Source organism: Sciurus vulgaris (assembly GCF_902686455.1).
Source record: "Sciurus vulgaris genome assembly, chromosome: 18".
NCBI lineage: Eukaryota > Metazoa > Chordata > Mammalia > Rodentia > Sciuridae > Sciurus > Sciurus vulgaris.
The window spans coordinates 18554331-18582307 of NC_136479.1; the positions used below are offsets into that span (position 1 = coordinate 18554331).

Sequence of the window (27977 nt, forward strand, 5' to 3'; positions counted from 1 at the left end):
AAGTTCAAAGCCAGCCTCAGCAACTTAGCAAGGTCTTAAGAAACTTAGCAAGATCCTTTCTCAAAATAAAACTTAAAAAGGGCCAGGGATGTTTCTCAGTGCTTAAGCAGCCCTGGGTTCAATACCTGGTACCAAAAAGAAAAAGATTCTGAATCTGAGCATTGGAGACTTATGGCTTAGACTTCCAATATAGAAGGAACAACTAGTAGGCATAAATGAAATCTACCAACTGCAAAACACCATTAAGGAATCTGAACAGAAGTCCAGAGATTGCTGAAGATCAAGTTGAAATGTCAAAATTACAGAAACAGAGATGGATAGAAATCAGGTGCAAGATTCAAGATTAGCTAAGCAATTATGAAGAAAAGAGTTAGTTAGCCAGCAAGGTGGCTGAAGAATTGGACCTCTGTAAAATTCAAGAGATGGAACTGAGCATGGTGGCACATGCCTGTAATCCCAGTGGCTCTGGAGGCTGAGGCAGAGGATTGCAAGTTCACATCCAGCTTCAGCAACTCAGCAAGGCCCTAAGCAACTTAGCGAGACCCTGTCTCAAAATAAAACATAAAAAGGATTGGGGATGTAGCTCAGTAGTTAAACACCCCTGGGGTTCAATCCCAGGTACCAAAAAATAAAATAAAATTCAAGAGATGGGGGTAAAAACTTCTCAAGTCCCCCAAACTGAAAAAAGTAAAGTCCACCAAAAATTTGAAAACCGGCGCTAGAAGCTAAAATAAACAATGATCTTCTGCAGAAAATGACAGATATGGCTTGACATAGGAATGAGAATCGATCCATTTGAAACATGGACAAAGCATGGAATGTGAATTTTTGAAATGATAGCCTTAAGTGATGAAGCAAAGTGATACTATAAGAGGAAAGAATTGAATAACACAAAGGAAGTTCAGCAGTTCCAGAGGAATTTGATAAATACATTCAAGTTATAAGAAAAAAATGAGATTTTTCAACATTGATGAAAAAGATACACGTCTTGCATCCATGAAAGAAAAATAATCCCTGAAAGAAAAACTGGAACAATTCAGGGAACAATAGAGTGGGGTTGGCAGCTGTGGCTGACCCTAAAATCACACTACTCTAGAACCAGAAGCTGAGGTTTTTCAAATGAGTGTAATGAAAGGGAATAATCTGTAGAAGGAAATCAAATATCAGCAGAAGATCACTGAAGATCAAAAGCAGAGTAAGACCCAGTACAGTCTTTACAAATGAAGACATACACAAGGAATGATGTTAAATACCAGCCATGAGCAAATAATGATCACACATCCCCAGCTCATTTCAGGGAAAGATGAGGAAACAAAGAATTTGCAAAACACAATAGAACAGATCAAAACCCAGCTGTAAAAAACAAAACAAAACAAAACAAAAAAAAAAAAAAAAAAAAAGAGAGAGAGAGAGAGAGAGAGAGAGAGAGAGAGAGAGAGAGAGATTCAAACCGACGCTGGTGTTTTTCAAGTAGAAAAAAGTTTTGGTGCCTGGTTGTAGAAAAAGGAAGTGAAAAGCATAGTTTATCTAAAGCTGAAACTGAAAGATTAGTGAAAGGAAGAAAAGAACAAGAATTCAATTGTTCAAGTTGGATATTCAACATGTAAGTGAAAAAAAAAAAATAATATGCCTTTGGCTAAACAGACTGATCAGCTGTCCACAGATGAGCTTGGTAAACTAACTCACATCTGCCAGTGGAAAGATTTAGAGATGCGGAGTCTTCATACTAGATTAGCTTCATCTACTCACACCTGGGACACTGCTCACTTCTGCAGTGGCTGCCCTGTGTGTGCCCTGGAAAGAAAATGTTAGCTGCTTGGAATGAGAAAGGGAGAGAAAATAAGTATCTAAAAAGAGAGTATCAGCAGGTGAGGGACATGCTCCTCGCTAGAGAATCAGTCCTCATCAAGTTGCAGGATGAAAATAAGCAATTGTCTGGTAGACTTGCAAGTAGTGGTCAGGCTATGTGTGGGGAACAGTGCAGAATTTATCATGTCTCATTTGCAAGAATGGAATGACATGAATAGGAATAAACGCATTGAGTCAGAAATGTCAGCGTTTACTGAAAATTTCACAAATATCCAACACTAGTAGTGAGATTGGTGGTATGGATAGGAATCAGTTAGAGGGGCTTTTAGAGAGATGGGATACATTAAAGCAGCAAGTTAAAAAAAAAATGTAAGTGTAGAAACAAGAGGTAGTGACCATAAGGCAATCCAGATTCACAAACTTCAACAGGTTCAGATTTTACAGATTTTAATTAATATTAAATTAATATTTAATTAATATTGATCATAATTCAAAAATACAGATGAATTGCACTGACCTGATCCAAAAATATGAAGGAAATGAAACCAAACTTCAAACATTAGAACAGGAATTGGCCCCAATTCAGCACAGCATAGAGCAGCTTTGCAATGCCAAGGACAGTTTCTTAGGACAGCTTGATATTTCACCCCCGCTTCCCTCGAAATCATGATGTTCTCCACTGTCAGTGAAATCTCTTGAGACAAGTGAGTCTGGTATATTGATTGAAACTTCCAGTTTCTCGCTCCAACAAAAAAATCTAAGAGCTCGAAAAAATCTCTTCAGGAAAAAGATACAACCATTAGGTCCCTCTGGGAGGAGAGCCAGAGATGGATTCAAATGTTGCCATCTTGGAGCTCAAAAGAAAAGAACATGGACATATGGATTTAGAAATTAGGCAGCTAAAAGAGAAACAGGATGTTACTGAAAGGAAAAGAGCTTCTCATCAAAGCCAAAAGTTGTGAGGGGAAATCTCACAAAGGAAGTGGACAAAAATGAGCTTTCAGCAACCTGAAGGAGAGAATGTCAAGTTTAGAAGTGAACATGCCTTCTTTTCAAAGCAGGAAAATGAGCCAGGTGTGGTGGCATATGCCTGTAATCCCAGTAATTTGGGAGGCTAAGGCAGGAGGATCATAAGTTCAAAGCCAGCCTCAGCAACTTGGTGAGGCCCTAAGCAGCCTAGTGAGACCCTGTCTCAAAAAAATAGAAAGGTCTGCGGATGCAGCTCACGGGTAAAGCACCCCTGGGTGCTTAATTAACAGAGAAAGTCACAATAATGGAGGACAAACTACTTTTCTGTGCTACTGAGATGGAAAACAGATACCAGGAAGCTGGCTTGCATGTAAAACCTTCCAGGAAAAAAAAAAAGGGAGACAAGATAGCGTTGCAGCTTTCTGTCTCCAAGGGACAAGACAACCTATAGGATCTATCTTATCTGAATGGGAAGAGGCACAAAATCCAGAAGGAAAACTGAAGGAAAGGGACCTGAAGAGAAAGTGAATACTTCAAAAACAAAATGAGGTCTGACAGGACATGCTGGTTGGATGTCGGATGGTACTCAAGAGGAGCAGATGAACTTCACATATGACACGGAAGGAAAAGCGAACAAAGTCCTAAGGAGGAACCTCTCCCTTGGATATCTTCAAACACGCCATGAACAACAGGAAGCCTTACAACTAAAGGGAAGTGCGTCGGGTACTGAAAGGTAGGGGAGGGAGCAGTTGTTCCAGGTAGACCTAGGCCAGGCTTCCGAGGAGCAGGAGGGATTTGAGTGTCCCCAACACACCTCTGAAACCCAAGTGGCACACTGTGCTTAATAGTTGTTTTTCCAGAAATTTTTGTTGAACTTCTAGAAATAGGATCTCAATCATCTACACCAGCAGCAAGACTTTCTCCTTATATGAAGAAGCCTCTAGATGCATCGGGAGAGAATGAGCAAACTGGGAAGGTACCAGGAAGTTTGAAAGAGACTCCAGGGTCCGCACCCACATGAGCAGATATGAGCTCTGCTCCACACTTGTGTCTCTTACCAACCCAGCTGGACTTGATATCGGTGGGGACGGGCTTTTTCACTGTTGCTGATGTCATCTGATCAGTGCTGAAATTGCACTGAAAGGACTTTCAAGAAATAGAAGAGTCTCACGTTAGAGATGTTTAAAGAAACCAAGCCACTGTGTGTGTACTATATCACAAAGTGGCCTTTTGAAAAAAAAATTTGTTTTCAGTTTTACTCCCTTTAAATTTACTAAAGATATTTTATGCAGGTGTGGTGGGGCCTGTCTGTGATCCCAGTGACTTAGGAGGCCGAGGCAGGAGGATGCCAAGTTCGAGGCCAGCCTCAGCAAGGAATCAAGGCCCTCAGCAGGGTAGCTGCTCAAAATAAAAAATAAATAGACCTGTCTCAAAATTAAAAAAATAAAAAGGGCTGGGGAAGTGGCTCAGTGGTGAAGCACCTGTGGGTTGGATCCTCAGTACCCAAAATAAATACTTATTTAAAAAAGTGTCATTTAAGAGCTGTGACAGTATTCACCAAACTGAAGACAGTGTCTGCTGCTTGGGTAGAAGGGTGTGGGTGGCATAGGAGTCTAAGGTCAAAGGGTACTTAAAGTATGGTCTTTAATGCTTTCAGTTTTTGTGAGGAGCAGGTGTCTGTGTATAATGTAGGTAAGTAAAACATTAACTTGTGTTAGCATTAAAAAAGTATAAAATATGAGTGTACCCTCCCTATATATGAAAAATGGTGAAAAGTTCTACAGTGCAAATTGCATATAATTAAAAAGCAAGTCCCTTTTGTGAATAAGTCCCATTCCCCTTTCCATTGCCTGGAAAACCACTCTAGTGCTAACCTATTTTCTTTCAGATCCATTAGAAATAGATGTGTATGCAGGGCACAGTGGTGCACATGTATAATCTCAGTAACTTGGGAGGTTGAGGCAGGAGGATTACAAGTTTCAGAACAGTCTTAGAAACTTAGTGAGCTCCTATCAATCTTTAATTCTTCGTGTTTCTCTCTCTCTCTCCAGATTCCTTTCCTAACCTCAGACCCTCTTTCTCAGTCTCTTTGTGGCTTCTTATTTCTGGCCATTTCTTAAATGGTAATGTTCTCCAGGGTATCATCTTCTGCTAACAGGATCTTCTCACTTTCCCTGTAGTCTCAGGACAAGCACATCGACTGCAAGATGAACTGAAGCCTCTCACTGATGTTCACTAAGTTGATCCCCTGGTCACCAAAGGGTCTTGGGGAGGGGTGACTTTCCAGCACCATGTCATCTAGAGACAGGGAAGGCCACCCCCACTTGTAGGTAGAATATGCCAGAGACCCCAGATTCACTATCACCCATGGAACATGTACACTGCCAAGCTGGGACACTATACCTGTTCACTGCTTTGTACAGAACCTCTCTTTGTAGAGGATCATGCTAAGAAAAAATACCCTTCCTGGTAAAATTTCTTAATGTCAGCTGTTTCCAACCATCACTTCTATCTTAGGTATCAAGGGCACCTGTGCCTCCATTGAATGCTAAGTTAGTATTTGATATTTGATATTTGAGTTGTATTTATTTATTTATTTATTTATTTATTTGAGCTGGGTTTCATTGTTACTGAGGTTGGTGTTGTACTCCTGGGCTCAAGTAATTCTCCTGCCTCAGTATCCTAAGCAGCTGGGACTATAGGCATGGGCACCTGGCACTGGACACGCCCCCCCCCCCCCAACCTTCTGAATGCTAGGCAAGTATTCTATCACTGCACTACACCCTCCAGAACTACTTTGCTTTTTCTAAAAATAGGTCTGATTCCAAATTTTAAAAGTTCGAGTATATCCCTTCCCTGCTCCCAACACAAAGCAAATACAACAGAATATACACTTTTTTTTATTTAGAAAATATAACAAATCCAAAACAAAATATCCATAATGAACATTTTGACTATGTATAAAAATGAAACAAACGCATGAACTCACTCCCATTTGAGAAACTGAAGATATGCCTATGAATTCCCTCTCTAGTGCCTTTCCCTGACTTGTGTGTCCCACACTCCCTACTCTGTAGATGTCACCAAAACCCAGATTCCTGGGACTTTCCCCCCTCATTCCTTTGCCTTCCTACATATTATTTTATCAAATACACATATTTCCCTAAACAACATTAGTCTTGCTTGGTTTGAATTTATAAATGTATAAATATCTTTCTTTCACTGAACAATTTATTGTTTCTGAAATTTGGCCGTTGATGCTGGTATTTGGTACTTTTAATTTATTTTCAATGTTACATAGTTTTTCATGCACTACCTCCTTCCCATTTCAAGGGAGATTGTGTGTGCAAAGACCTTAGCACAGGGTCAGCACTCTCTAAAATTTGTTGAATTGTTGAATGACAGCCCCTACCGACCGTAACAACTTACCCATTTTTTTTGGGGGGGGGGTGTGCTGGATTCTCAGCCCTTTGCTCTAGTGCTCAAGATCCTGATAGATCTTTTGCCCTGAGTTCATGATATTTACAAAATTCCGTGACCAGCAACAAGAAACCAGGCGCCCTCCCTAAGCAACTAAGACTACACTTCCCGGGGACCATTGCGGTACTCTCAGGTCATTTTCGGTTTCCTTACTCTTGCTATAGACTTCCGGGTCGTGTGGGCGGAGTCAAAAGAGCCCTCCAATGAGCAGCTCCGTGGACTGAAGAGGCGGGGAAACAGTCCAATGAGCGTCACGGCAGAGGAGCCAATCAGCCGGAAGGTTGCTGGGGCAGCCGGCGGGGGCGGTGTCACTGAGCCGCGCCAGCTGAGCGGGTGGAGCCCGGCCCCTCGGTCGTGCCTTCTCGGTGTGGCTCGCTCCTTCGCTCGCCGCCTGTGGACCCCGCTTCCATGTCCCTGGTGGGCACAGCACCCCGGAACCTTCACGCCCATGGCCGCTAGCCTGAGGGACCCCCCCTTCATCTCCTCTCCTTCCTCGTCCAGCTGCGACACGGACGACGAGGGCGTGCGCGGCACCTGCGAAGATGCCTCTCTGTGCAAGAGGTGCCCGCTGGGCGCGGGGTTGGGGGCCGGCCCCTGGGGTCGGGGCCTAGGTGGGAGGCGGGCCTGTGTCCAGGGAAAGCGCTCGGGCGCCGGAGAGGGATGCGGCACGCAGCTCCAGCGACCCTCGGCCACACCTGTGAAGTGCACGAGCCGGGTTCACTTAAATTTAAGTAATAATTCTGAGCTCCTGCTGAGTGCCCGGCACGTGGGAGCCTTGGGTACCGGGAATGGGAGCACGGCGCTGAACAAAGCAGACGTGGGCTGGGCCTTCTTGCTGGCAAGACGAACGTGTTGCAGATAATAACTACAGCCTTGCTGGATTTTGAGAAGGGTAGATTTCCCCTCCTTTGTAGGTTACGTTCTTTTGGGGTTGTCATGATCCCCATTGTGCACTTGAAACTCTTGCCCATGAAGCGGAGATGGCCTGTCCAGGGCCACATAATGATTGTTTACAGAGCCAATAGCACACTGAGGCTTGGGTAGTGGTATGGTAGTAGGTGTGTGTGGTGTGGCATTGCCAGTGTAGGTGTGCTTCAGAGAAAGAGAACTCGAGCTTGTGTGTCCTCCATTCATTCATTCATTCATTCAGCTTATTATTGGGAGATGACTTTGTGCCAGGCCCTTTCTTTGGACTGGTGAGCAGGGTTTCAGTCATTGTGAGTATGTGGCGAGCAAGACAGACACGGTGTGGGGCATGCTAGAACTCACAGCCTAGTTGGGAAAGATAGGAAACAAATAGTTACTCGTAAAATATATAATTATAATTTTGTGTTGTGTGTCGGGAGGTGCAATGTGCCATTAGAGTTTGTAATTTAGACAGCGATGTTTAAGCTGAGAAGAAAAAGCTAAATTAAAAGGTGTAGGAGAGTGTTCAGGTGGAGCAAGAGTGGAGTATGGATTGTTAGAGCAACGGAAAGAACAGGAAGAAGTAGGCTGGGGTCAGGGTGGGATTGTAAAGTGGGGAATTCCAAAGTTTTGGATGAAAGCTTGTACTTTTATTAGGTTCTTGGAGACTAAGTATAGTGGTTTGGGGCTTGAGCTCCAGAGCCAGATTTAAAAAAATATATATATTTTTAGTTATAGATGGACACAATACTTTTATTTGTTTTTTTATTTTTTATGTGGTGCTGAGGATCAAACCCAGTGCCTCACACATGCTGGGCAAATGCTCTACCACTGAGCCACCACCACAGTCCCACCAGACTCTTGTCAAACTGATCTCTGCCACTCACAAGTTGTGTGAGCTTGGGCAAGTTCTTAACCCATTCTGTACCTGATTTTTCTGATTTGTAAAGTGGAGATGATATTAATGTCCACTTGCAGGAGGTTTTGAAGATCTGATGATATTTAGTACTAGTTTAGCAATCAGAGCCGTGAGTGGTGGTTGATTAAATAAAGTCATACATATGTAGTAAAGGCTTGGAGGCAGTCCTTGATGATATTTATGAATTTAAAGAGAAAACACATGCCTTTATTTCTTCTAGCTTTCAGGTGCTTTTGATCATATCTATAGCACTGTTGAATTTGTAATTTATTTTCTTGTATTAAGTGTCATTTGCTTAAGAGACTGTGCCATCAAAAGTTTTAGAGAGAAAATTCCTAGGGCTCTTAGGGTTAGAATAAGTTAATACTTTTGGTAAAATTTTTTTTGTAAACTTTCTTAAAACAAATAACCATCTGGGCGTAAACCCAGTGGCTCAGAAGGTTGAGGCAAGAGGACACAAGTTCAAAGCCAGCCTTGGCAATTTAGTGAGGCCTTCAACAACTTAGTGAGATCCTATCTCAAAATAAAAAATAAAAAAGTCCTGGGATTGTGGCTCAGTGGTTAAGTGCCCCTGGGTTCAATCCCCAGTACCAAAAAACAAACAAACAAAACACCAAAAAAACAGATGTTGGCCTACTTTAGACCTATGAATCAGAATCTTCTGTAATAAGTTCTGGTTTATAAAGACCTCATGTGTTTGCCATCTGGATGCATTTTATCAGTGGTTCCCCACCCCCACTGAGTGTTCCTTTCTGGAAAAACATGCCAAGAGAGTTTTTGAGAATTTTTTAAATTAATTTTCTAATTAATGGTAGGACTCAATGTCTTTCAGTTTCTATGATTCTGTGATTAGTATCTTTATTATAACATAGTAAGCCCTTAAATCTTGGCAAAAGTCACAATATAAGGATTCCTGGCATATATTATGGGCAAGTTACTCTCTTTGTGTGTCAGTCTTCTTACCTTTAAAATGGGAATAATACAGGCAATCTATCTTTTGTGCATGATGAGTCAATGTGATATTTATTATTTATTTTTATATTTTGTTTTTTTTTTACTTGTAGGTGGACACAATACCTTTTTTTTTTTTTTATTTTTATTTTTATGTGGTGCTGATAATTGAACCCAAGGGCCTCACGCATGCTAGGTGAGCACTCTACCCACTGAACCACAACACCAGCCCTCACTGTGATATTTAATGCAAAGCTATCAGTACATGATTTGGCCCAAAGTGAAGCCCTCAATTAATTATTAGTAATTTTTTCCCTTAGGACCAGGGATTGAACCCAAGGGCACTTAACCACTGAGCCACATCCCCAGCCTTTTTAGTTTTTATCTTGGGACAGGGTCTCTCTAAGTTGCTTATCATGAAATTGTTGAGGCTGGCCTTGAACTTGCAGTTCTCCTGCCTCAACCTCCCAAGTTACAGGTATGTGCCCGACTTACTAGTAGTTTGATTTCCCTCTAGTCTGAATATTATTTGGTTGAAGTTGTAGAATATGTAGTAGCTGTGAGTCTGGCTGCTCTTGTAACTGTGGCCTGTAATGACTTATAGCCATAAATTCCTTAAAATAACATTAAAAAAGAGAGCATCCTGGGGCATTTACAGCTCCGTTGCTTCCGTTCTGGCTTGCCCCTTTCTGTGGTACAGAGTGCTTGTGGGGCAGTGATGAAGTTGTCTGTCTCAGTGTTGTGGTGAGGATTAAGGGTGGAGTGCTTCTAGTTGTGTCTGCACACAGAAGGCACTCAACACTGATGGTCAGTGTCACCAGCACCACCCCATTGTTGTCCTTGTCATCATCCTCATCATCCTCATCATCATGGGCTCCTGTTATTAGAACTTTCCTGGTTGGATATTATGTTTCTGCTTACTAATTGATTGGTTACAACCAATATTGATAGAATACTTAACGGTGATAGCTGACTCTCCCCCTTCTGTGGTTTGAATTTGGTTTGTTCCCACCAAAACTCTTGTTGAGGCTTGGTCCCTAGTGTAGTAGTTTTGGGACATGGTGCCTTTGAGAAGTGTTGGGGTCTTTAAGAGGGATTGATGCATTTCTTTTTTCTTTCTTTTTTTTTTTTTTTAATATTTTTGTAGTTGTCAATGGACCTTTATTTTATTCATTTATACATGGTGCTGAGAATCGAACCCAGTGCCTCACACATGCTAGGCAAAGTGCTCTACCCCTGAGCCATACACCAGCCCCTAATGCATTTCTTAAGGGAAGGAGTTTTCATTCTTATGGCACTTGATTGATCAGGGAGAGAGTGGATTGTGATAAGGCAAAGTTACCTCCCCTGCTCTCCATTTTAATCAGCTCTGCATGCTGTGACTAGAGTACCTGATCAGAACAACTTAGAGGAGGAAAAGCTTATTTAAGGCCCACGGTTTCAGAGGTTCAGTCCATGGTTGGCTGAGTCCATTGCTCTGGGCCCAGCTAAGGCAGAACATCATTGCTGAAGGGCCCAATAGAGGGCAGGGGTCAGAAAGCAGAGAGGGGACAGGGAAGGGACCACAGGGAAGACGCACCCTTCCATCACATACGCCATGACCCACCTCCTCTAGCCACTCTTACCTGCACATAGTTACCACCCAGTCCATTCGAACTAGCAAGAACTGATTAGGTAACAGCTCTCACAGTCCAGTTGTTTCACCTCTGAACATTCCTGCAGAAACACAGGGACTTTGGGGGGGACACTTCATATCAAAGCTGTAACACCTGTCTTCCCTTCTGCTCCTCCTTCATATTCTGACTCAGCTAATTCAACTTTCCAGCCACCAGATAAACTTCTTTGCCTTATGAAGTCCCCAGCTGTAGGTATTTATTATAGCAACAGACTCAGATAACCCCCCCTCCTCTCCGCATTCTTCCTGTCATGCTATGGCCCAGGTTTGCTCTCCATGCTTTGTTTACCTGTGACTCAGTGTTTCCACCAAACAAGCAGCGTGTCCTCTGAAGCTGCTACTCCATAATCAATAGCCCCTCTGTTTCCTTGAGCTCTCCTTAACCATTCTCTTTCTCTTTTTGACCCAACCCTAAGGATGTCCTTTTCTTGATGTCCTCTCAAGTGGCCCATCTGTGTTCTCGAACCTAGCATGCTGCAGAATCAGGGTGCTGGAGATAGCATTCTCCCTGTTGTTGGCTCCCCCACCCCATTTCTTTGAGATCCTTCAAACCTAACTGGACGCCTGCTCATTGCTGCTGTCTGCTCTCTCCTGGCTGCTACCCTCATTCATTACAGATGGGTCCTGGCTCATAATCTTCCATCTGCCTCAGTCCTTGACACCATCCGAGGTGAACTCTGTGTGTGGAGGACCCAGGACACAGACGGGCACCGTTTCCTGAATGCATATCTGCAGTGATCCCTCTTCTCTTCTGCCTCTGTCACCCATTGCCACCTGGTGTCCTGGATTTTCCCACTGAAGCTGCACCACCCTCATGGGCAGTGCTGCTCTCTGCAGCCCCATTCCTTCCAGGTCGCTCCCTCAGTTATGAAGCTCTGCCCTTTTCCTCAGGACCTCCCTGGTTTTCTCTTCCTTTAGTCACTTCCTCTTTGTGTTACCTGTCCACTGAGCTTAGAGTTCCCAGTCCCCATTTAGTAATCCAGCTGGCGATGTCTTTGTTTCACTTGCCCTAGTCCTGGCAGACCCAGACCCCCACTTGAACCAGACTGTCCATTTTCTCCTTGAAGACTCAGGGTAGATGTCACACAACAGGGCATCTTGACACTATTGTGAATTCATATCAGCCAACCTCACTGTGCCCTCAGCAGAGCCTGACCCTTTAGTATGTTTCTTTTGGTCAATTAATTCTCTTATTCTCCAGAATACTTAATTTCAGCATTTTCTCTTTTCCTTAAACTTATAATCTACCTTGACCGCCCCTGCCCCCCCCCCCCCATTGTCCTGCAGAGGATGGAAACCCTCAGGGTGGAACAGCACTAATTTCCCTCTAAGAACCTTCACCATCCTTTCCTACTGTGACAGCGTCGTGTCCTCCAGAAACACACCTATAGCTAGATGACTTCGGTATATTGCTCCTTTGCAAAGAGGGAGAACTCAGACTGTGGGGACCTGCAGGGCATATCAATAAAAGGGTGTTGAAAAGACCTTTTTAGGATTTGGACTTTGGCTGTGTGATTTGGGGAAGGGTCCATAGAAGCAAGAATTTGCTTTGGATTGAGTGCCCGTAGGACAGGGGACAATTCTGTGATCCTGTAGCCTTCTCAGTCTTTTCTAGGAGGAGGTGTGGCTGAGTAGGACTGAAGCTGTTATTCATAAAGAAGCCACAATCACTCATCAGCTGGGCCAGAGGGATGTTTGGTATTTTGTGGGTGGCACAGTGACCTTGTTTTTATCTGTGCTTAGACAAAATTATGAAGTGCCCGTTTTTTGTCCCTTCATCACTGTTGCAGAGTGCCCTTGTGTTGGTGTTCTGAGAGATTGTTTATGTCCAATAGGAGAACAACACAGCCTCACTCTGGATGCCAGGCCAGCCGCCCACAAGATTAAGGCCTGGCTCACAGTGGTAGGCTGCTGTCAGAACTGCTTTTCTCCTTTCACAGAGAAAAAGGTGAATCTTCAGAAGATGCATGGGGGTTTTCCAGGCAGAAGATGACATGATCAGAGGCCTTGAGGTTGAAGCAGAGCCCTTGAGAGGGGAACTTGACATAGGGTGGGGAGTGGGTAGCAGGAGAGAATTCTGCAGAGCCAGTCAGGGAACGAATCATGGAAGGTCCTGAGCAGTGAGTCATCCTCAGGGATGTTCAGTGGCAGCTGACACAATCTGGGTTTATAGTTCAGCTCAGTTCCTGCTCCAGCTCTCCCCCTCACCTCATCACTTACTGTATACATCATGGTGGTTCTTCCTGCTGCCAGAGTAAGTTTTCAGATTCGCAGATCTTATCACTTACTTAAAATCTTTGGATTTCCCATCAGTCACAGGGTACAAATCTGCACTGTGTTGCATGACCCACTGCACCTTTACATGATTTGGTCACTCTCACCTGGACATCTGACAGTAAACTGTCACCTCTACTTGACTATCTCAGAATGATCTGAAATCCACTATTTACAAACCCATGCCCAAGGTGACCTTCATATGTCTGTCTTCCTGCCACCCATTGCCCTCAACTTAGTGATCAGTGTCGTTTTTCATCCCGTTCACATGGAAGACAGGCAGGCATCGTCTTGGAAGTTCCCTTTTGCTTTCCCCTTATGTGATCAGTCTTACACTCATGTTGGTCCCCCCATAAGTACTGCCGGTATTTGCTTCCTTTCTTCCACCTCTGCTTCTGGCATCTCAACCCAAGGTGAAGTCAGCTGTGACCAAGCTAAGACCCTCGTCAGCCTCCTGCTCACCCCTACCCCCCTCACTCTTACTTCTCCCAGTCCATATCAGTGAAGCCAGAGGTTTGGAAAAGGTCCACTGATTATGTTGCTCCCTAGCTTAATGGCTTCCTGTTGCAGTTTGAAGACCAAAGTCCTTACCCAGTCTACAGGAGCTCTGCCTGCTCTGCCCTGAGTCCCCAGCACTGCTTCATACCACTGTACCCTCCCTGTGCCATCCTTCCTCGGGGCCATCGGCATGTTGTTCCCTCTGCTTTGGATGTTTCCTCCCACCCTTCTTTGACTAACTGGTTCCACATCCGTTCATGGAATAATGCATGCATTCATTCAACTTCTTTTTATGGAGTGCCTTCTTAATTTATGGAGGTACTGTTCTCAATACCGTGGATACAGGAGTGAACAAACTAAATGAGCTCTTATGGATCATTGATCTTAGAGGGAAATGGCAGGAAACAAGCCGAGTACCAGCATGCCAGTTGGTGGTAGATGCAGTCTTGTTGGAAAGAGTTGTGATTTGAGAGGCGGGGACCAGGGAAGGTAAATGCAGTCTCCCAGGCAGACTGGAGAGTGGAAGGCCCTGAGGCCAGAGCTGGCCCTACCTGTTCCAGGAAAAGCAGTCCCAGAGTGAGGAGGAGATGGGTGCTGTGGGGAGAGACTCAGGCCATGTCTAGTAGGCTTTGTTTTTTTGGTGCTGGTGATTAAACCTAGGGGCACTTTATCACTGAGCTACATTCCCAGCCTTTTTTAAAGTTTTGAGACACGGTCTTGGTAAGTTGCTTAGGGCATTGATAAGTTGCTGAGGCTGACCTCGAACTTACTATCCTCCTGCCTCAGCTTCCCATGTTTCTGAGATTGTAGGCCTGTGCCACCATGCCAGACTCTAGTAGGCTCTTGTAAGGATCCAGTTTTTACCCTTGGAAGATTTTGAACTCAAGAGTGAAAAGATATGACTTGAGTTCTAACAGGATCAGTGCAGTTTCTCTGCTGAGAACAGACCACAGCAGACAAGCATGGAGGCCAGGAGAGTAAATCTACTAGTGCAGGGAATATCCCAAGTGACAGATGCTGTGCTTGAGGCAGAATGGTAGTGGAGGAGGTGCTGAGAATCCACCAGATTCTGGATGCATTTGGAAGATGGAGCTGATAGAATATGCTGACAGATGGTGTGGGGTGGGACTGAGGATTGCAGGATGACTCCAAGGTGTTTGGCTAACTCACATGTGGCTCTGTCAAAGAGGTGCCTCGGACCCCACAGATCTATGCTCAGTAAATGTTCTCCTACCACCCTCTGTGTCTCCTCTGTGGTCATCAGCCCAGATACAATTCAGAAGTTCATTACTTAATGTTTGTCTCTCATGAGAACAAAGGATGCAGAGCAGGGACCCTGCCTACATTTGTGCCTAATGCGTTGAAGGCACACAGTGAATGTGTGTCAAATTAGAAGTTGAATGCACATGTTCAAGAGTACGTTTCCTGATGAGGTCTTTTATTATTTTTTTTCTCTTTTACTGGTTTTGAGCAGTCTGTATTTTTTTTTTTTTAATTTATTTTTATTGTAAACAAATGGGATACATGTTGTGCAGTCTGTGTTTTTTAAGAAACCAGACCAGGGCTTGTAAGCCTGAAATTTCATTTTGAAAATTATAGACCTTAATTTGATTTCTCAACCAAATTGAAAAATGCCCCCCCAGCCACCCCCCATGGAAGCAGGTCACAGGGTCACTTGCAGGCAAAGCCAGATTTTTCCTGAGGGCTTAGGCCCAGGGCCTTTCTAGCACACTGCATCTTTATAGCTGCGCTTCAGGGAGCAAGGTAGAGATTGGATCTGAAATGTTTTCAAGGCAGGTACTATTTTCCATTCCCAGAGAAGATATGCCACTTCAGAAGTAGAACATTCTGTTGAAGGTAAATGAGCTGCAAAACTTGTCCATGAATAAAGTAAAATCAATTATGGAGGACTTCTTTCTTTCTTTCCTTTTTCATTTTTTTAAATTCAGTTTTGGAAAATATCTGCCAAAGATAATGATCTTGGATCTAGAAAATCAATATCCCACAATCTTTCCTCTTAAAAGCATGGTTTTCCAGCGGCCATGGCGAGTCCCTCCCTGCCCGCGTAGTGCTCTAACGTGAGCACTTGGCACACGTCCTTTCACACAGGGCTGCCTCATTCTTTTTCAATGGTGCACAGTGTTCTGAGGTGTGGTTGTACTTTGTCTTCTGTTGTGTGAGATGGTTCTGTTTTTGCTACTACGATCATGCTGTGGTCAGCATTTTCCCACATGTTCGAGTATTCCTATGAAAGAAATCTGTGGGATGAAATTTCTGCACCATTGTCCTGGGAAGAGGTAGTATTAGTGTTTCTTCCCATTTATGTTGAAAGAGAATGCAAGTTATTGAATAGTCTCAGTCTCTTAAATTGTTTCATCAACTAGCAGATGGAAAATTTGTAATTAGCAGTATCTTTTATTTTTAGTTCATAATCATTAGCTAGGCAGTTAATTTTTTTTTTTTTTTTTTTTTTTTTAGTTGTAGATGGACACAATACCTTTATTTTATGTGGTGCTAAGAATCGAACCCAGTGCATCACATGTGCTAAGCAAGCAGTCTACCACTGGGCTACAACCCCAACCCCGCCAGTTAATTTTTAATTTGTTCACTGTCATTGATTTTTGTGTGAACCCTATCTACATATCTACATATCACTTCCTGCTGGGTTGTTTGGCTTTTTTCTTTTTTCGTTGCTGTTTGTTTTGGGGGCAATGCTAGAGATTGAATCCAGAGTCTTACGCATGGCTATGCAAGCACTTCACCACTGAACTACATCCCCAGCCCATTTTTTTGTGTGTTTATTATTGATTTGTAATAACTTTCTGTATCAGGGATTGTAATTTTTTTTACCTCTGTATTTGTTGCAGTGTTTTTTGTAAAGCTGCTACATGTCTTTCAGTTTAACTTGTTCAGTGGGTTTTACAGTAACGGAAGTTGTAAATCTTTATGTTTCAAAAGCTGACAGTCTTGCCTGGCATGGTGGTACACACTTGTAATTCCAACTGTTGGGGAAACTGAGGCAGGAGGATCTTAAGTTTGGGACCAGCCTGAGCAACTTAATGAGACTGTCTCAAGAATACAAACAAAGAAGAAGGGCCGAGGATGGAGCTCAGTGGCAGAGCTCTTGCTGAGCCCTCAGGAGGCCTGAGTTCAGTCCCCAGCACCACACACTCCTCCCCCACAGTCTGACACATCTTTTTTTTTTTTTTTAAATGAAGTTATATTTTAATATTTTAGACCAAACTTAAATAGGGTAATTTAATAAGATTTCTAATCACTAATAGAAATTACATTGGGAACTCTTTACACATAATGTGCCAACAACTGTAGACATGAACTAGCACTGTATTTATTTACTGTTGACTCTAGAATTACTCTCACTATGCACTCCAGTTTAAAATAAACAAGCATTTCCATTTGTGTGATTAACTACTAGTCAATAAAGCCAAACATAACTGATTTCAAATATTGGGATAGAAAGCATGGATCTAAATTATGCAACAATCATGCACAATTAATCATGAAGATCAATTACCAATAGTCCTCTGAGGTCAGATTTTATGTATGATAATGGCATCTGTTGAGGATATTCTTTGACAAAAAAAAGTAAACTATGATATCATGTTATAAAATGTGAATTAGACAGTGTTTAACAGTTAAGGAATTTCCTTCCTTTTGATTTAATATATTTTAACAATTTTGAGAATTTGGGCCTTGAAATGGTGAGAAACAAGCATAAAAGCCTAATCTACTTTGAAACCAATGCATATATGTGTATATGTAATACACACATATATGCTTTATTTATTCTGTTTTTTTTTTGGATTCAAAAGTTCCTTTTATTTACCTGTGCAGCTTTTGAATTTGCCCATTTCTTTTTTTAAATTTGTTCCTTTAGATATACATGACAGCAGAGTGTATTTTGACATACTGTATATACATGAAGTGTAACTTATTCTAATTAGGATCCCATGCTTGTGGTTGTACACGATGTGGAGATTCCCTGCGATGTATTCATATGTGAACATAGGAAAGCTGTGTCAAATCTCTGAATCTTTTATTTTTTTTTTTTTTGCGGTGCTGGGGCTTTGTGCTTGCAAGGCAAGCACTCTACCGACTGAGCTATCTCCCCAGCCCAGCTATGTCAAATCTGACATCTTTATTTGCCTTTTAGGTTGTGAGTTTTGAGTAATCCTTAGAAAGATGGTCCCAGTCATTATAACAGTTTCTGTTGTAATATGTAGTGCTAGTTTAATTTTGTCCCTGGTCATTATGGTCTATCTTTGTGTGTTGATTGGAGACATCACTTGTGTCACATACTACATTCTTACATTTGTGGTAAAACAGCAATGCGCATGTTGCTTTGATTTGTAGGTGCCATTGCTTTTTTTCATTTTGATGACTGAAAATGTTGATCAACAAAGTAGCTTAGTTGCACATTGACTCAAAGCGCCCTTAGCTCGCTTTTCAGGGTCAGGAGACAGTCATAGCAGGGAATATCAGAATTTTCCTAGTTCATATGAGCAGCTCTTCTTTAGGAAGGAAGAGGAAAAGAAAGGGATGCGACTCTTGAGCTGTCCCTTGTCATTAAGAAAGCAGATTCTTTTCAGGAAGCCCTACTCAGTAGACTTCCTATTGGCCAGGCCTAAGATCCAGGGAGGGAAGCATTTCTAACATCGCAGACTGATTCCTCAGACAGAATTGGGTCCTCTTAGTAAGGAAGAAGGGGTGGGTAGTTGTTGGAAGGTGCTGTGGTCTGAAGGTGACCCCCAAATTCATGAGTTGGAAACTTAATTTCTGATACAGCAGTGTTGCTAGTGGGGCCTGTGGCAGGCGTTTAGGTCATGAGGCCTCTGCCCTCATGAGTGGATCAGTGACACTACAACAAGGGCTGACCAGAGGGGTTTGCTCCCTCTTCCCCTTCCCTCCATGTGTGGATGCAGCAAGAAGGCCCATACCAGATACCAGACGTTGGTCTTGAACAGCCCAGCCTCTGGATCTACAGGGAAATAAATTTCTGTTGTTTATAAACTATTCAATCTCAAGTATTTTCTTATAGTATCACCAGGCATACTATGACAGAAGGGTAACATGGAAGGTTGGCTTCATCCTCCCCCTACATCCCCCAGAATTTCCCTAGGTACTTTTGAAGGAGGGAGAGAAAGAGGAAGGGAGGAAGAGGAAGAGGGAGAATGCAGTGGGAAAGGAGGGGAAGAAAGGGAAATAATTTACATATAATAAAATGCTTAAATCTTCATGGTTTGATTTGATAAGTGATGTAATTATATCTGTGTACCACCACTCAAAACAAGACATAACATGTTGCTGAAACTCCAGAATGTTCTCTCATATCTCTTTTTAGTAAATCTCCTACCAGCCTACCAACCATTTTCTGGTGTTGGCTACTTTAGATTAGATTTGCCTATTCTTGAATATTATATACATGGACTTGTGTAGGACATATTTTTTTTGTTTTTGTTTTTTTTTTTTTTTGTGTGTGTGTGTGTGTGTATGTTTTCACTCAACACATTCCTTGAGGTTTATCCATGTTGTGTGTTGTCAAAGAAAAAGAAGGCCAGATAATAAAGTGTTGTTGGGAGATTTTAATCAGAAATAACTTTTGGAGTTCAGTTCAGTTCAAGCCAGCATGAACTGAACTAACTGAACTCGAGTTTGAAGAGATGTGCCTGGTCGTTTTAGGGGGAAATGGAGGTAGGGAGGTGAGCAGAGGCTCAGTAGGATTCAGGAGGTGAAAAATTACAAAAAGCAAGAAGGCCAGGTTGGTGCATGGACACCCAGCTGGCTTTGTTAAACTGGTGCTTTTGGAAGTCAGGCTCCTGCCTCCCATGGAGGCCACGGCCAGACCCTTGTCTTGAGGTGTTGGCCAGGACAAACAGCCAGGTCTTTGGCAGCCTTGAGTTTACTCAGGCAGGTACTTGAAGGGTTGATGGGGTCATCCTAGGATGGGGCCTTGAGTCGTGAGAAGCTGTTACTGCTGATTCAGATCTTTGTAGACCAAGGCTGAAGCCTGTCAGGAAGAAGACGCAGAGAAGCCTGGCTAGAGTAGGGTCCAGGAGAGAATCTTAGTCAGCATAAAATCATTTGCATCTTTTTCCTGGTGTGTCATTTTTTCATGCATTCACTTGTTAATGGACATTTGCACTGTGTCCAGTGTGGCCATTGTAAAGAGGCTTTGAACATTCTTGTGCAAGACTCTTCAGTTCTCCTGGATTCTCCTTGCTAGGAGTAGAATTGCTTAATCATAGGGTGGGTTGATACTTAACTGCCAAACTAATTTCTAAGGTGGCTTATCAGTTTACATTTCCACCAGCAATGTCTCAAAACTCCAGTTGCTTTCTATCTTGTTAACATGGGTATTGCCTAGAGGTGCCCGATAGCATCTCATTATGGCTCAAAATGACATTTCCCTGGTGACTCATTTTTCATGTACTTATTGGCCATTGTGAAATATTTTATGTATTGTCTGTTCAAATCTTTTGCCAATTTATTATATATTCTAGATAGGAACTTTTTTTTTTTTTTTTTTTTTTTTTTTTTTTTTTTTTTTTTTGCGGTGCTGGGGATTGAACCCAGGGCCTTTTGCTTGCAAGGCAAGCATTCTACCAACTGAGCTATATCCCCAGCCCTAGATAGGAACCCTTTGATGGATGTATTATACATACATGTATAGGAAGGTAAAATTTTAAAATATGATTTACAATAGCATAAAAGATAAATGGAGTAAATTTTAGTGAAAGACAGGAAACACCTTTTCCCAGAAAACTATAAACTATTACTGAGAGATTAGGGACTTAAATGTGAGATATACTTTGCTTATACATTAGAAGATGTGATATAAACACCTTAAGGTTTTTATTCTCTTCAAGTTAATGTATACAGTGAAGTCCCAATCAAAATATTATCCATCTTTTTTGACGAAATTAGCAAATGGATATAGAATAGAGGATCTAGACTGGTGTTCCCTACCCTTCTTCACTCTGCAAAAATAAACAAAAAAACACTTCAAAAGAACAGAGTTGGAGAACTTATACTGTTTAATTTTTGACACTATTTAATTTTAAGCTTTACTATAAAACTACAGTAATCAAAATAGGTGGCATTAGCATAAGGGTAGATGAATTGATCAGTGAAATGGAATGGAGAATTCAGAAATAACCCACATATGTACTGTCAGTTGATTTTTGCCTGGAGTGAGTAAGTCAGTTCATTGGGAAAAGGAAAGTCTCTTGATCTAGTAATTCTGGATCATCTGGATATCCAAGTGGGGAAAAATGTGTTGACCCTGCTCATTCCAGAAGGATGACTCGAGGATGCATTATAAACCCATTCATCAGAGCTAGAACCGTAGAGCTTCTATATGAAAAGGAGAAAGATCTTTGCAACCGTGGAAGACCAAATGTTTCATAGACAGAGTGCCAAAAGCACTAACTATAAAGGGAAAAACAGATATTTTAAGAAAATGAATAGGCAAACAATATTCATGATATATGTTCTTAAATCATTTTTTCCCCAAAGTAGTTTAGCATTATTTAAATCCAGGACATCTTATTATTTTATTTCATATTGGCTATTGTTTTGTAAAGTTAGAGATGGGAAATTGTACCCAGGGAACTTTCTAACTAGATCCCCCCGATCATTTCACCCTGTTGTGAATGTTGGTTCATTTTCCATTTATGCTTTGCCCAGTAACAGACAAAGTAGATTTTATTGTTGTTGTTATTATTATTATTATTATTATTATTGGTACCAGGGATTGAACTCAGGGACACTGAACCACTGAGCAACACTCCCAGCCCTATTTTGTATTTTATTTAGAGACAGGGTCTCACTGAGTTGCTTAGTGCCTCACTTTTTGCTGAGCCTGGCTTTGAACTTGAGATCCTCCTGCCTCAGTGTCCCAAGTCACTGTGATTACAGGCGTGGGCCACTGCACCTGGCTATTATTTTTAATTGACACATAGTAGTTGTACATACTTACAGGGTATATAGTATGACATTTCAGTACATGATAAAATGTGTAATGGTCTGATCAGTGTAGTTGGCATGTCATATGTTTATTTTTTTGTATTGGGAACATTCAAAATTCTGTCTGCTAGCAATTTCAAAAAAGTAAATTAGTTGTGGTCAACTGTGGTCATCCTGTTGCCTGTAGAACATTAAAGCTGTTCCTTCTCTCCACCTGCACCCCTGTACCTATTAACCATTCTCTATCCATTCTGGGTGTGGTAAGTTGTATTCTCCACTCTACTTCTCTGATATCACTTTTTTAAGCTTCCACATAAATGTGAGAAGGGACAGTAAATTTTAGATCATATTAATTTGAGTAAAATAATTATATAGTAGATGAAACCAGAAGGCAAAATAGGTGGCATTTTAAATGGGGGCAAGTAGTAGTTGACTGTGAGTCTTCTTAGGGCCATTTCTTTAGGTGGTTTAAGTGAGGGCTGGCAGGCCCTCAGACCTCATGGGAAGGGCAACACATGCAAGCTCTGTCTGGGTGTAGTCTGTTGCCCTTAAGATTTTGATTCCTGCTTTCCATTTACAGTCCAAGAATAAAACCGTCAGGAAATAGAAACTAAAGATGAAACCAAAAGAACTGAAAGAATAGCAATAAAATTCAAGTTGGAGGTAGTACAATGTCTTAAAAGGCCACAACAGTATGCTGTTAAAAACCCCAGTCTTGAAATTTTAATGCTGAGACTAGCCAATTGAATTTTGTAGACACACACACACACACACAATTTAAGCAACCAAAGTGTTAGGAGGGAACCGAGAAGTGAGGATGTGGGAGATCTAAGTCCAGGTGGGTAAGAAGGTTTGAAAAGCAGTAGAATTCTGTTCCCTATGTTGTAGAAGTGCCGCAGCTTGAGGCAACTGCCTGACTTTGTTTGTAAAGCATCCATTCTCCTCCTTGTAGGGCCTTTTCAAGGTGATACGTGTTCGTGTTTGTCAGGCGTTTGGAATAATGCCTGGCTTGTCCTAAGCCTTAGGTGAGGTGCCAGCCTTCATTCTCGGGCAGGGAAAGCAGGGAGGGCCCCTTCCCTTCCCCAGCCTGCTGGAAGGGATTTCACACCTCTCTGATGAAGGACCCATTGTTGTGTTGACACTCATGCAAATGGGACACCGCCTGAAAATGCTTCTTGAGTGAATGGGTTGGTGTTTCTCACGGGAGGACTGTGAAACGATTTCAGGTGGAGCACAGCCAGGCACTTTACATCTCAATAGGTAGGAATTTATTAGTTTTGCATTAGAAGAAAGTGCTTGGAGCAAGTGGTCCCGGGTGTTAAGAAAAGGCAGTGGTGAGTTAAAGACCACATGGAGCAAGTGGTAGGGCCCTGGAAATGGAAAGCAGTGGCCGATTGAATAAAGCCTGGAAGATGTTGACATTTTTCCAGATCTGACAGTTTTGATTCTTTAAAACAGAGTTTTAAACAGGAAATCAGGATATATAGAAGCACGGGACAAAACCGTCTGGGAAACGGAGGGGCAGAATTAGATGAGCAGTGTCCTGGATGGTGTGAGTGGTGCTTAGTCTGGGCGGTCCTGTCTGTGTGTGGGTCTGTAACTGCATGCGTCTACATACAGCCTTGTGTGTGTTATATGTAGTATAGATGACTGCATATGTTTTTCTAAAAATATTAGAAACATCCTCTACGTATACTTTTGTAGTCTGCTTTGTTCAGTGATATTTACAATTTCGTATTCCAGTGTTCCTGTGGGAAGATCCTTGTGCCCCTTGCTGGTACTTGCCTAGGAGAACTGAAGTGGAATGGGTAGGCCGCGGCCCGGGTGATCCTGTTGCCACAGTGCCTTGCAGCCCAGTTGTTTAGCCCAGGTTTCCAGCAGCAGTGCTTGAGCGCCCTCTTCCTCCTGCTCCTACAAAACCAGGGGCTTTTAGAAAATAGTTTTGCTGCCAGTTTGTTAGAGGAAATATTACTGGTTTTGCTTTCCTTTTGCATTTTCTTGGATTATCAGTATTGAGGCTTTTTTGGGGGGGGATACTGGGGCTTGAACCCAGGGACACTTTTTCACTGAGCTACACCCCCAGTTCTTTTTGTTTTTTTGTTTTGAGACAGGGTCCCAAAATAAAAAGTTCAGGCTGGCCTTGAACTTGTGATCCTCCTGCCTTGACCTCCTGTCTCTGGGATTCAGAGATGCGCCACTGCGCAGCACTGTCAGATGCTTTCTAAATTCCTCTTTCCTGTCTCTTCCTCTCAGCTGAAGGCACAGTTGAGAACACTCCTCACAGTGTTAGTTTAGCGTTGGAAAGAACCATCGTTGCCTCAACTGCAGATATGGCTCTTTCCACTAGATGGCACTGGAAGACCCCTTTGAAATCGGAGCTAAGGGTGGGAAAGCATGTTTTTCATTGCACCTAGACCTTCAATTTGTGCTGGGAACAAAACTTCCATCAGTCTTAACCCTTACTATGTCTAGGGCATGCTGATTTTTTTATTTTACTCTACTTTCATTCATTTTTTTTAAAAACAGGACTGCACACAAATTTTATGATAATGGGACACAATTGTTCCAAAAACAAATTACTTTAAATAACTGAGAAAGTTTACTGTTATAAAACTCTGCAAGAATGCTGTTTTCCTTTGGGCAGTTTGGATTGCCAAATCCTACCTGTCAGTGTTTTGCACGTTTGTGTATTGAGTTGCTGCATTGACCAGCTGAAACCCTTTGCTCCCCTCATGGGTATGTGGATGTGCAAACAGGTGAGAGAGACTGTGGGAGACAGGTTTGTACAGAATAGGGCACCTACTGTAGCCAGGTAGGAGTAGGCCTCTATGGCAGATACAAAGAAAAGAGATAATGCAGCATCTGCTTCAGGAGCTAGAATTCACCTGGGACATAACACACACATGCACACACAAAGTTTCAGCCTAGTTATGGAGGAACATGGAAATAGAGGTATGGTTAAGGGTATCAGTTAGGATGTTTTAGGCTGCAACTAACAGGCCTGGCTCAAATTGCCTAAATGGTAAAGACACTTATTATCGCACAAACTATAATTGAGAGCAGAGCAGGCTGCCGTTCCACAGAGATTTAGGGTGGCCTTGAGATCCAGGTTCTTCTCATTGTGACTTCTCAGCTGTCCTAAGGCTGACTGTCATGGTTGCCAGAAGGTGTCCAGAGTGATAATCATAATCAAGGCTTTAGCTTCTAGGCTTGGAGTACTGAAACTTGGAGCGCAGATGCTACTCCTTGTAGTGTAGAATTTAGACTATTATCATGTTTTCTGAGTCTTAGTTGTTTTATTTATTCCTGGTTTCCCCACATTGATCTCTAAGGAAGTGTCATTACTAGCACTGGATACAGAGTTGGGAGGAATGCTTAGGTAGCAGTTACCAGTTCACCAGTATTTTGGGGTCTTCTGGGCACAAAATGTTTGGTTTGGTACAGCTGTCTGATTAGCTCCTGCTGGTGAGTTCACTGAGTAAACCGATCATAGCAGTGTTCTCTGAACTATGAGTGAGGTTATTTGCTCTTTGGAGTCCTAGGGAAGGAGAGAAACAACCATGGGGAAGCCGTGTTGGGCAGTGTTGTGAACATGGATGGATGATTCTCTTTAAAGGTGTAATAGGGCACTCGCTACATGTGCGTTTATTGGCCTTTTGTGGTACAGTTTTCCTCTGGACTGGGGACCTGCTTCCTGGGAACTTGGCATTGGAACTGGGCCTTTACCTGCCAACCTCCACTCACTGCCTACTCTTTGACACTTCCAGGTTTGCAGTCAGCATTGGCTACTGGCATGATCCCTACATCCAGCACCTTGTGAGGCTGACTAAAGAGAGGAAGGCCCCTGAAATTAACAGAGGCAAGTACCATCCCCCTCCCTCCCATCTGCTCATCTCGCAGGAGGCTGAGGTTTTAGGGACGTGTTCTTAAACAAGTTCTGGTGCACACTCCTTCAACAGAATATGAAAGGTCTCATTCCCCAGCTTCCTTACCAACATGCTGTACTGTGAAACTGTATTTGTAGGTGAGGTTGAGTGTCATTTTCCTGTTTAAAAACCCATTTATATATCTTTTACCATGAACTGTTTGCTCATGTGAGGGATTACTTTCTATTTCTTTATGATAGTGTTGGTTAGTGACATTATTTGGCTTTGTAAGAAATTTTCATGAAGGGAATCCAAGGCCTTGAGGCAGATGCATGGTTTATCCTCAGGTCCATTAAGAAATTAGCTGAATGACCATAATTTTCCTGTGTGCAGGGAATCTTGGCCCCCAGAGAGAAATCCTTTGGGTAGGATCTATAAGAAATGCAAAGAAGCAGGGTATGTGGCACATTGTATAATCCTAGCTATCTGGGAGACTGAGGCAGGAGGATTACAAGCTCAAGGCCAGCCTGGGTGATTAAGCAAGACCTTGTCTCAAAATAAAAATTAAAAAAACTAAAAATTTAAAAAGGGTTGGAGATATAGTTCTTTGGGGCGGAGTGCCCCTAGGTTCAATTTCCAATATTGCAAAAACAAAACAAACGAATGAAAACCAGATTTTAAAAGCAGTGGCTCCTGAGAACAAGGGTGTGCTCTTTTCCTTGGCATCTCTCTCAGGGTCTCAAGGCAGGTTTCCTAACAGAGGTTGCAGAGATGGGGAGCCCTGGTGGTGCCTGGTTCTGGTGTGGTGGGGTTTGTAAGGATGATTTCTGGGTGATGGCTTGTTTCTCTGCCACTCTCGAAGGGTATTTTGCTCGAGTCCATGGTGTCAGTCAGCTTCTGAAGGCTTTTCTCCGGAAGACAGAATGTCATTGTCAGATTCTTAATCTTGGGGCTGGGATGGATACCACCTTCTGGAAACTAAAGGTAAGTTAAAATTCCCCTTCTACCTGCCCAGTTGTTTCAGTTTAATTTTTTGGAGACATTTACCTTGTCCAGAATTTGAAAAGCATATGAGATACGCAGTGAAGCCTGTCTCCCGCCCCTGTCCTCCTGCCCACGTGCTCCCCGCAGCCGCTCATGTTTCCTCTCACCAGGGCCCTAGTGAAATCAGTTCGCTTCTAATTGTTGTTGTTACAAGTGGGATTGGAATAAAAGCCCACGTGTATCCCCTATACATGTGCGTCTACATCAGGATGGAGAATTCTGTCAGGATTCCTGACAAAGAGCACGTGCATTTGTGATCTTTACAATAATTAGGATCTACGTGCTGGCACCCTGGGTAAAATTTGGAGATTTGTAAGGCTGGGGAGATAGTGTGATGCACAGGCCTTTTGTAGTGGTTCTCTGATTGGATCCCCTGACTGCTTTGTCAGTGTTGAGGGCTGTATGATTACACACACTCACAAGGAGGGAAACCTGATTCTAGGTAGCAGCAAGGCCAGGATTAGCATGCTGCTCTCTTGACTCTAGGACTTGATTTTTACTGCTAAACCTTTTCCCTATAGTTTATAGCTAAACCTTTTCTGGTTGCATTTCCTTTTTGTAATTTTTTCAGCTTTTTCTTGGTTCTTCTGTGAGGTTGGTCGTGTGGCAATAATGGGTACGTGCATTTCTAGCAGGTCAGACCAAGGCAAATTGGAGTGTATGGACAGAACCCAGCCTGCAAAGCTAGTCCCTAATCAGCTCACCTGACAAGGTCTTTGGTCCTCAGAGCTTCCAGCCTGTCTCTTACGTGAGAGACCAGTGGCCTCAGCTGGTCTTGAGTACATCGTTTGCCTCCGTATTCTTTTAGATAAGATAACTAACATTCATGAAATGCTTTTACATACATGACCTCATGAGTTAGCATGAGAGCTTTACGAGGAGGGTCTTCAAAGATGGCAGAAAAGGGGCTGTGAGAGGGTGTGTCTTCCAGGATCCTACAGCCAGGGCATTGGACTGGGAACATGTCAGAATCAGCTCTTCAAGTCCCAGATGCCTTCCTCTTCACATAGAGCTCCTGTGGTTGCTCAGGGGGTTCTCTTTGGTGCCACCCCTCTTCTGTAGGTCTGTGGAGTCTTCGTAATGCAGTGTACCGTGGCATGGTGTAAGGGACTGAAGCAAATACTATGGAAGAGGATGTGCCGTGTCAGTGTTGTTAGAAGTCACTGGAGAAATCTCGCCACTGGGCCCAAGACCCCTTCATCCCATAACTGACTTTTTACCCCATCTCGTAGATGGGTTAATAATTAATCTGAGATTTTTACTTCTGAGCAAAGTACGGTGAGGTCAATGTACCTCTACCAAGAAAAGAAGTGTCTCTCAGGAGTGAGGAAAGAGAATCACAGAATATCCGAAAGTCCTTTGTGGACACATAACACTTTTGTTGATAATTATATTGGCCTGAAGCATTTGGGGGTGGGCAGGGTTCTTTTTTATTACTTGTAGGTATTTCCCTTGTTTGCTCTTTTAGAGCAGAAATTGCGAACTCCAGGCCACGGACAAATCTGGCTCACCACCTGTGTTTGTGAGTAAAGTTTCATTGGAACCCAGTTGCTTCCACTTGTCTGCATATTGTGCTTTAGCAGCCATGTGACAACGGTGA

At 42.7% G+C, this 27977-nt stretch overlaps 1 protein-coding gene across 1 annotated transcript in view; it reads left to right on the plus strand.

The window, feature by feature from the left end:
* The first annotated feature begins 6542 nt into the window (after positions 1-6542).
* The window catches only part of LCMT1 (leucine carboxyl methyltransferase 1), a 46302-nt gene continuing 24867 nt past the window's right edge, over positions 6543-27977 (plus strand). The window contains exons 1-3 of the mRNA XM_079121194.1: positions 6543-6819; positions 25235-25326; positions 26196-26317. Coding sequence (XP_078977320.1) covers positions 6707-6819; positions 25235-25326; positions 26196-26317 — 327 coding nt within the window. The 5' untranslated portion in view covers positions 6543-6706. The remainder of the gene's footprint in view (positions 6820-25234; positions 25327-26195; positions 26318-27977) is intronic.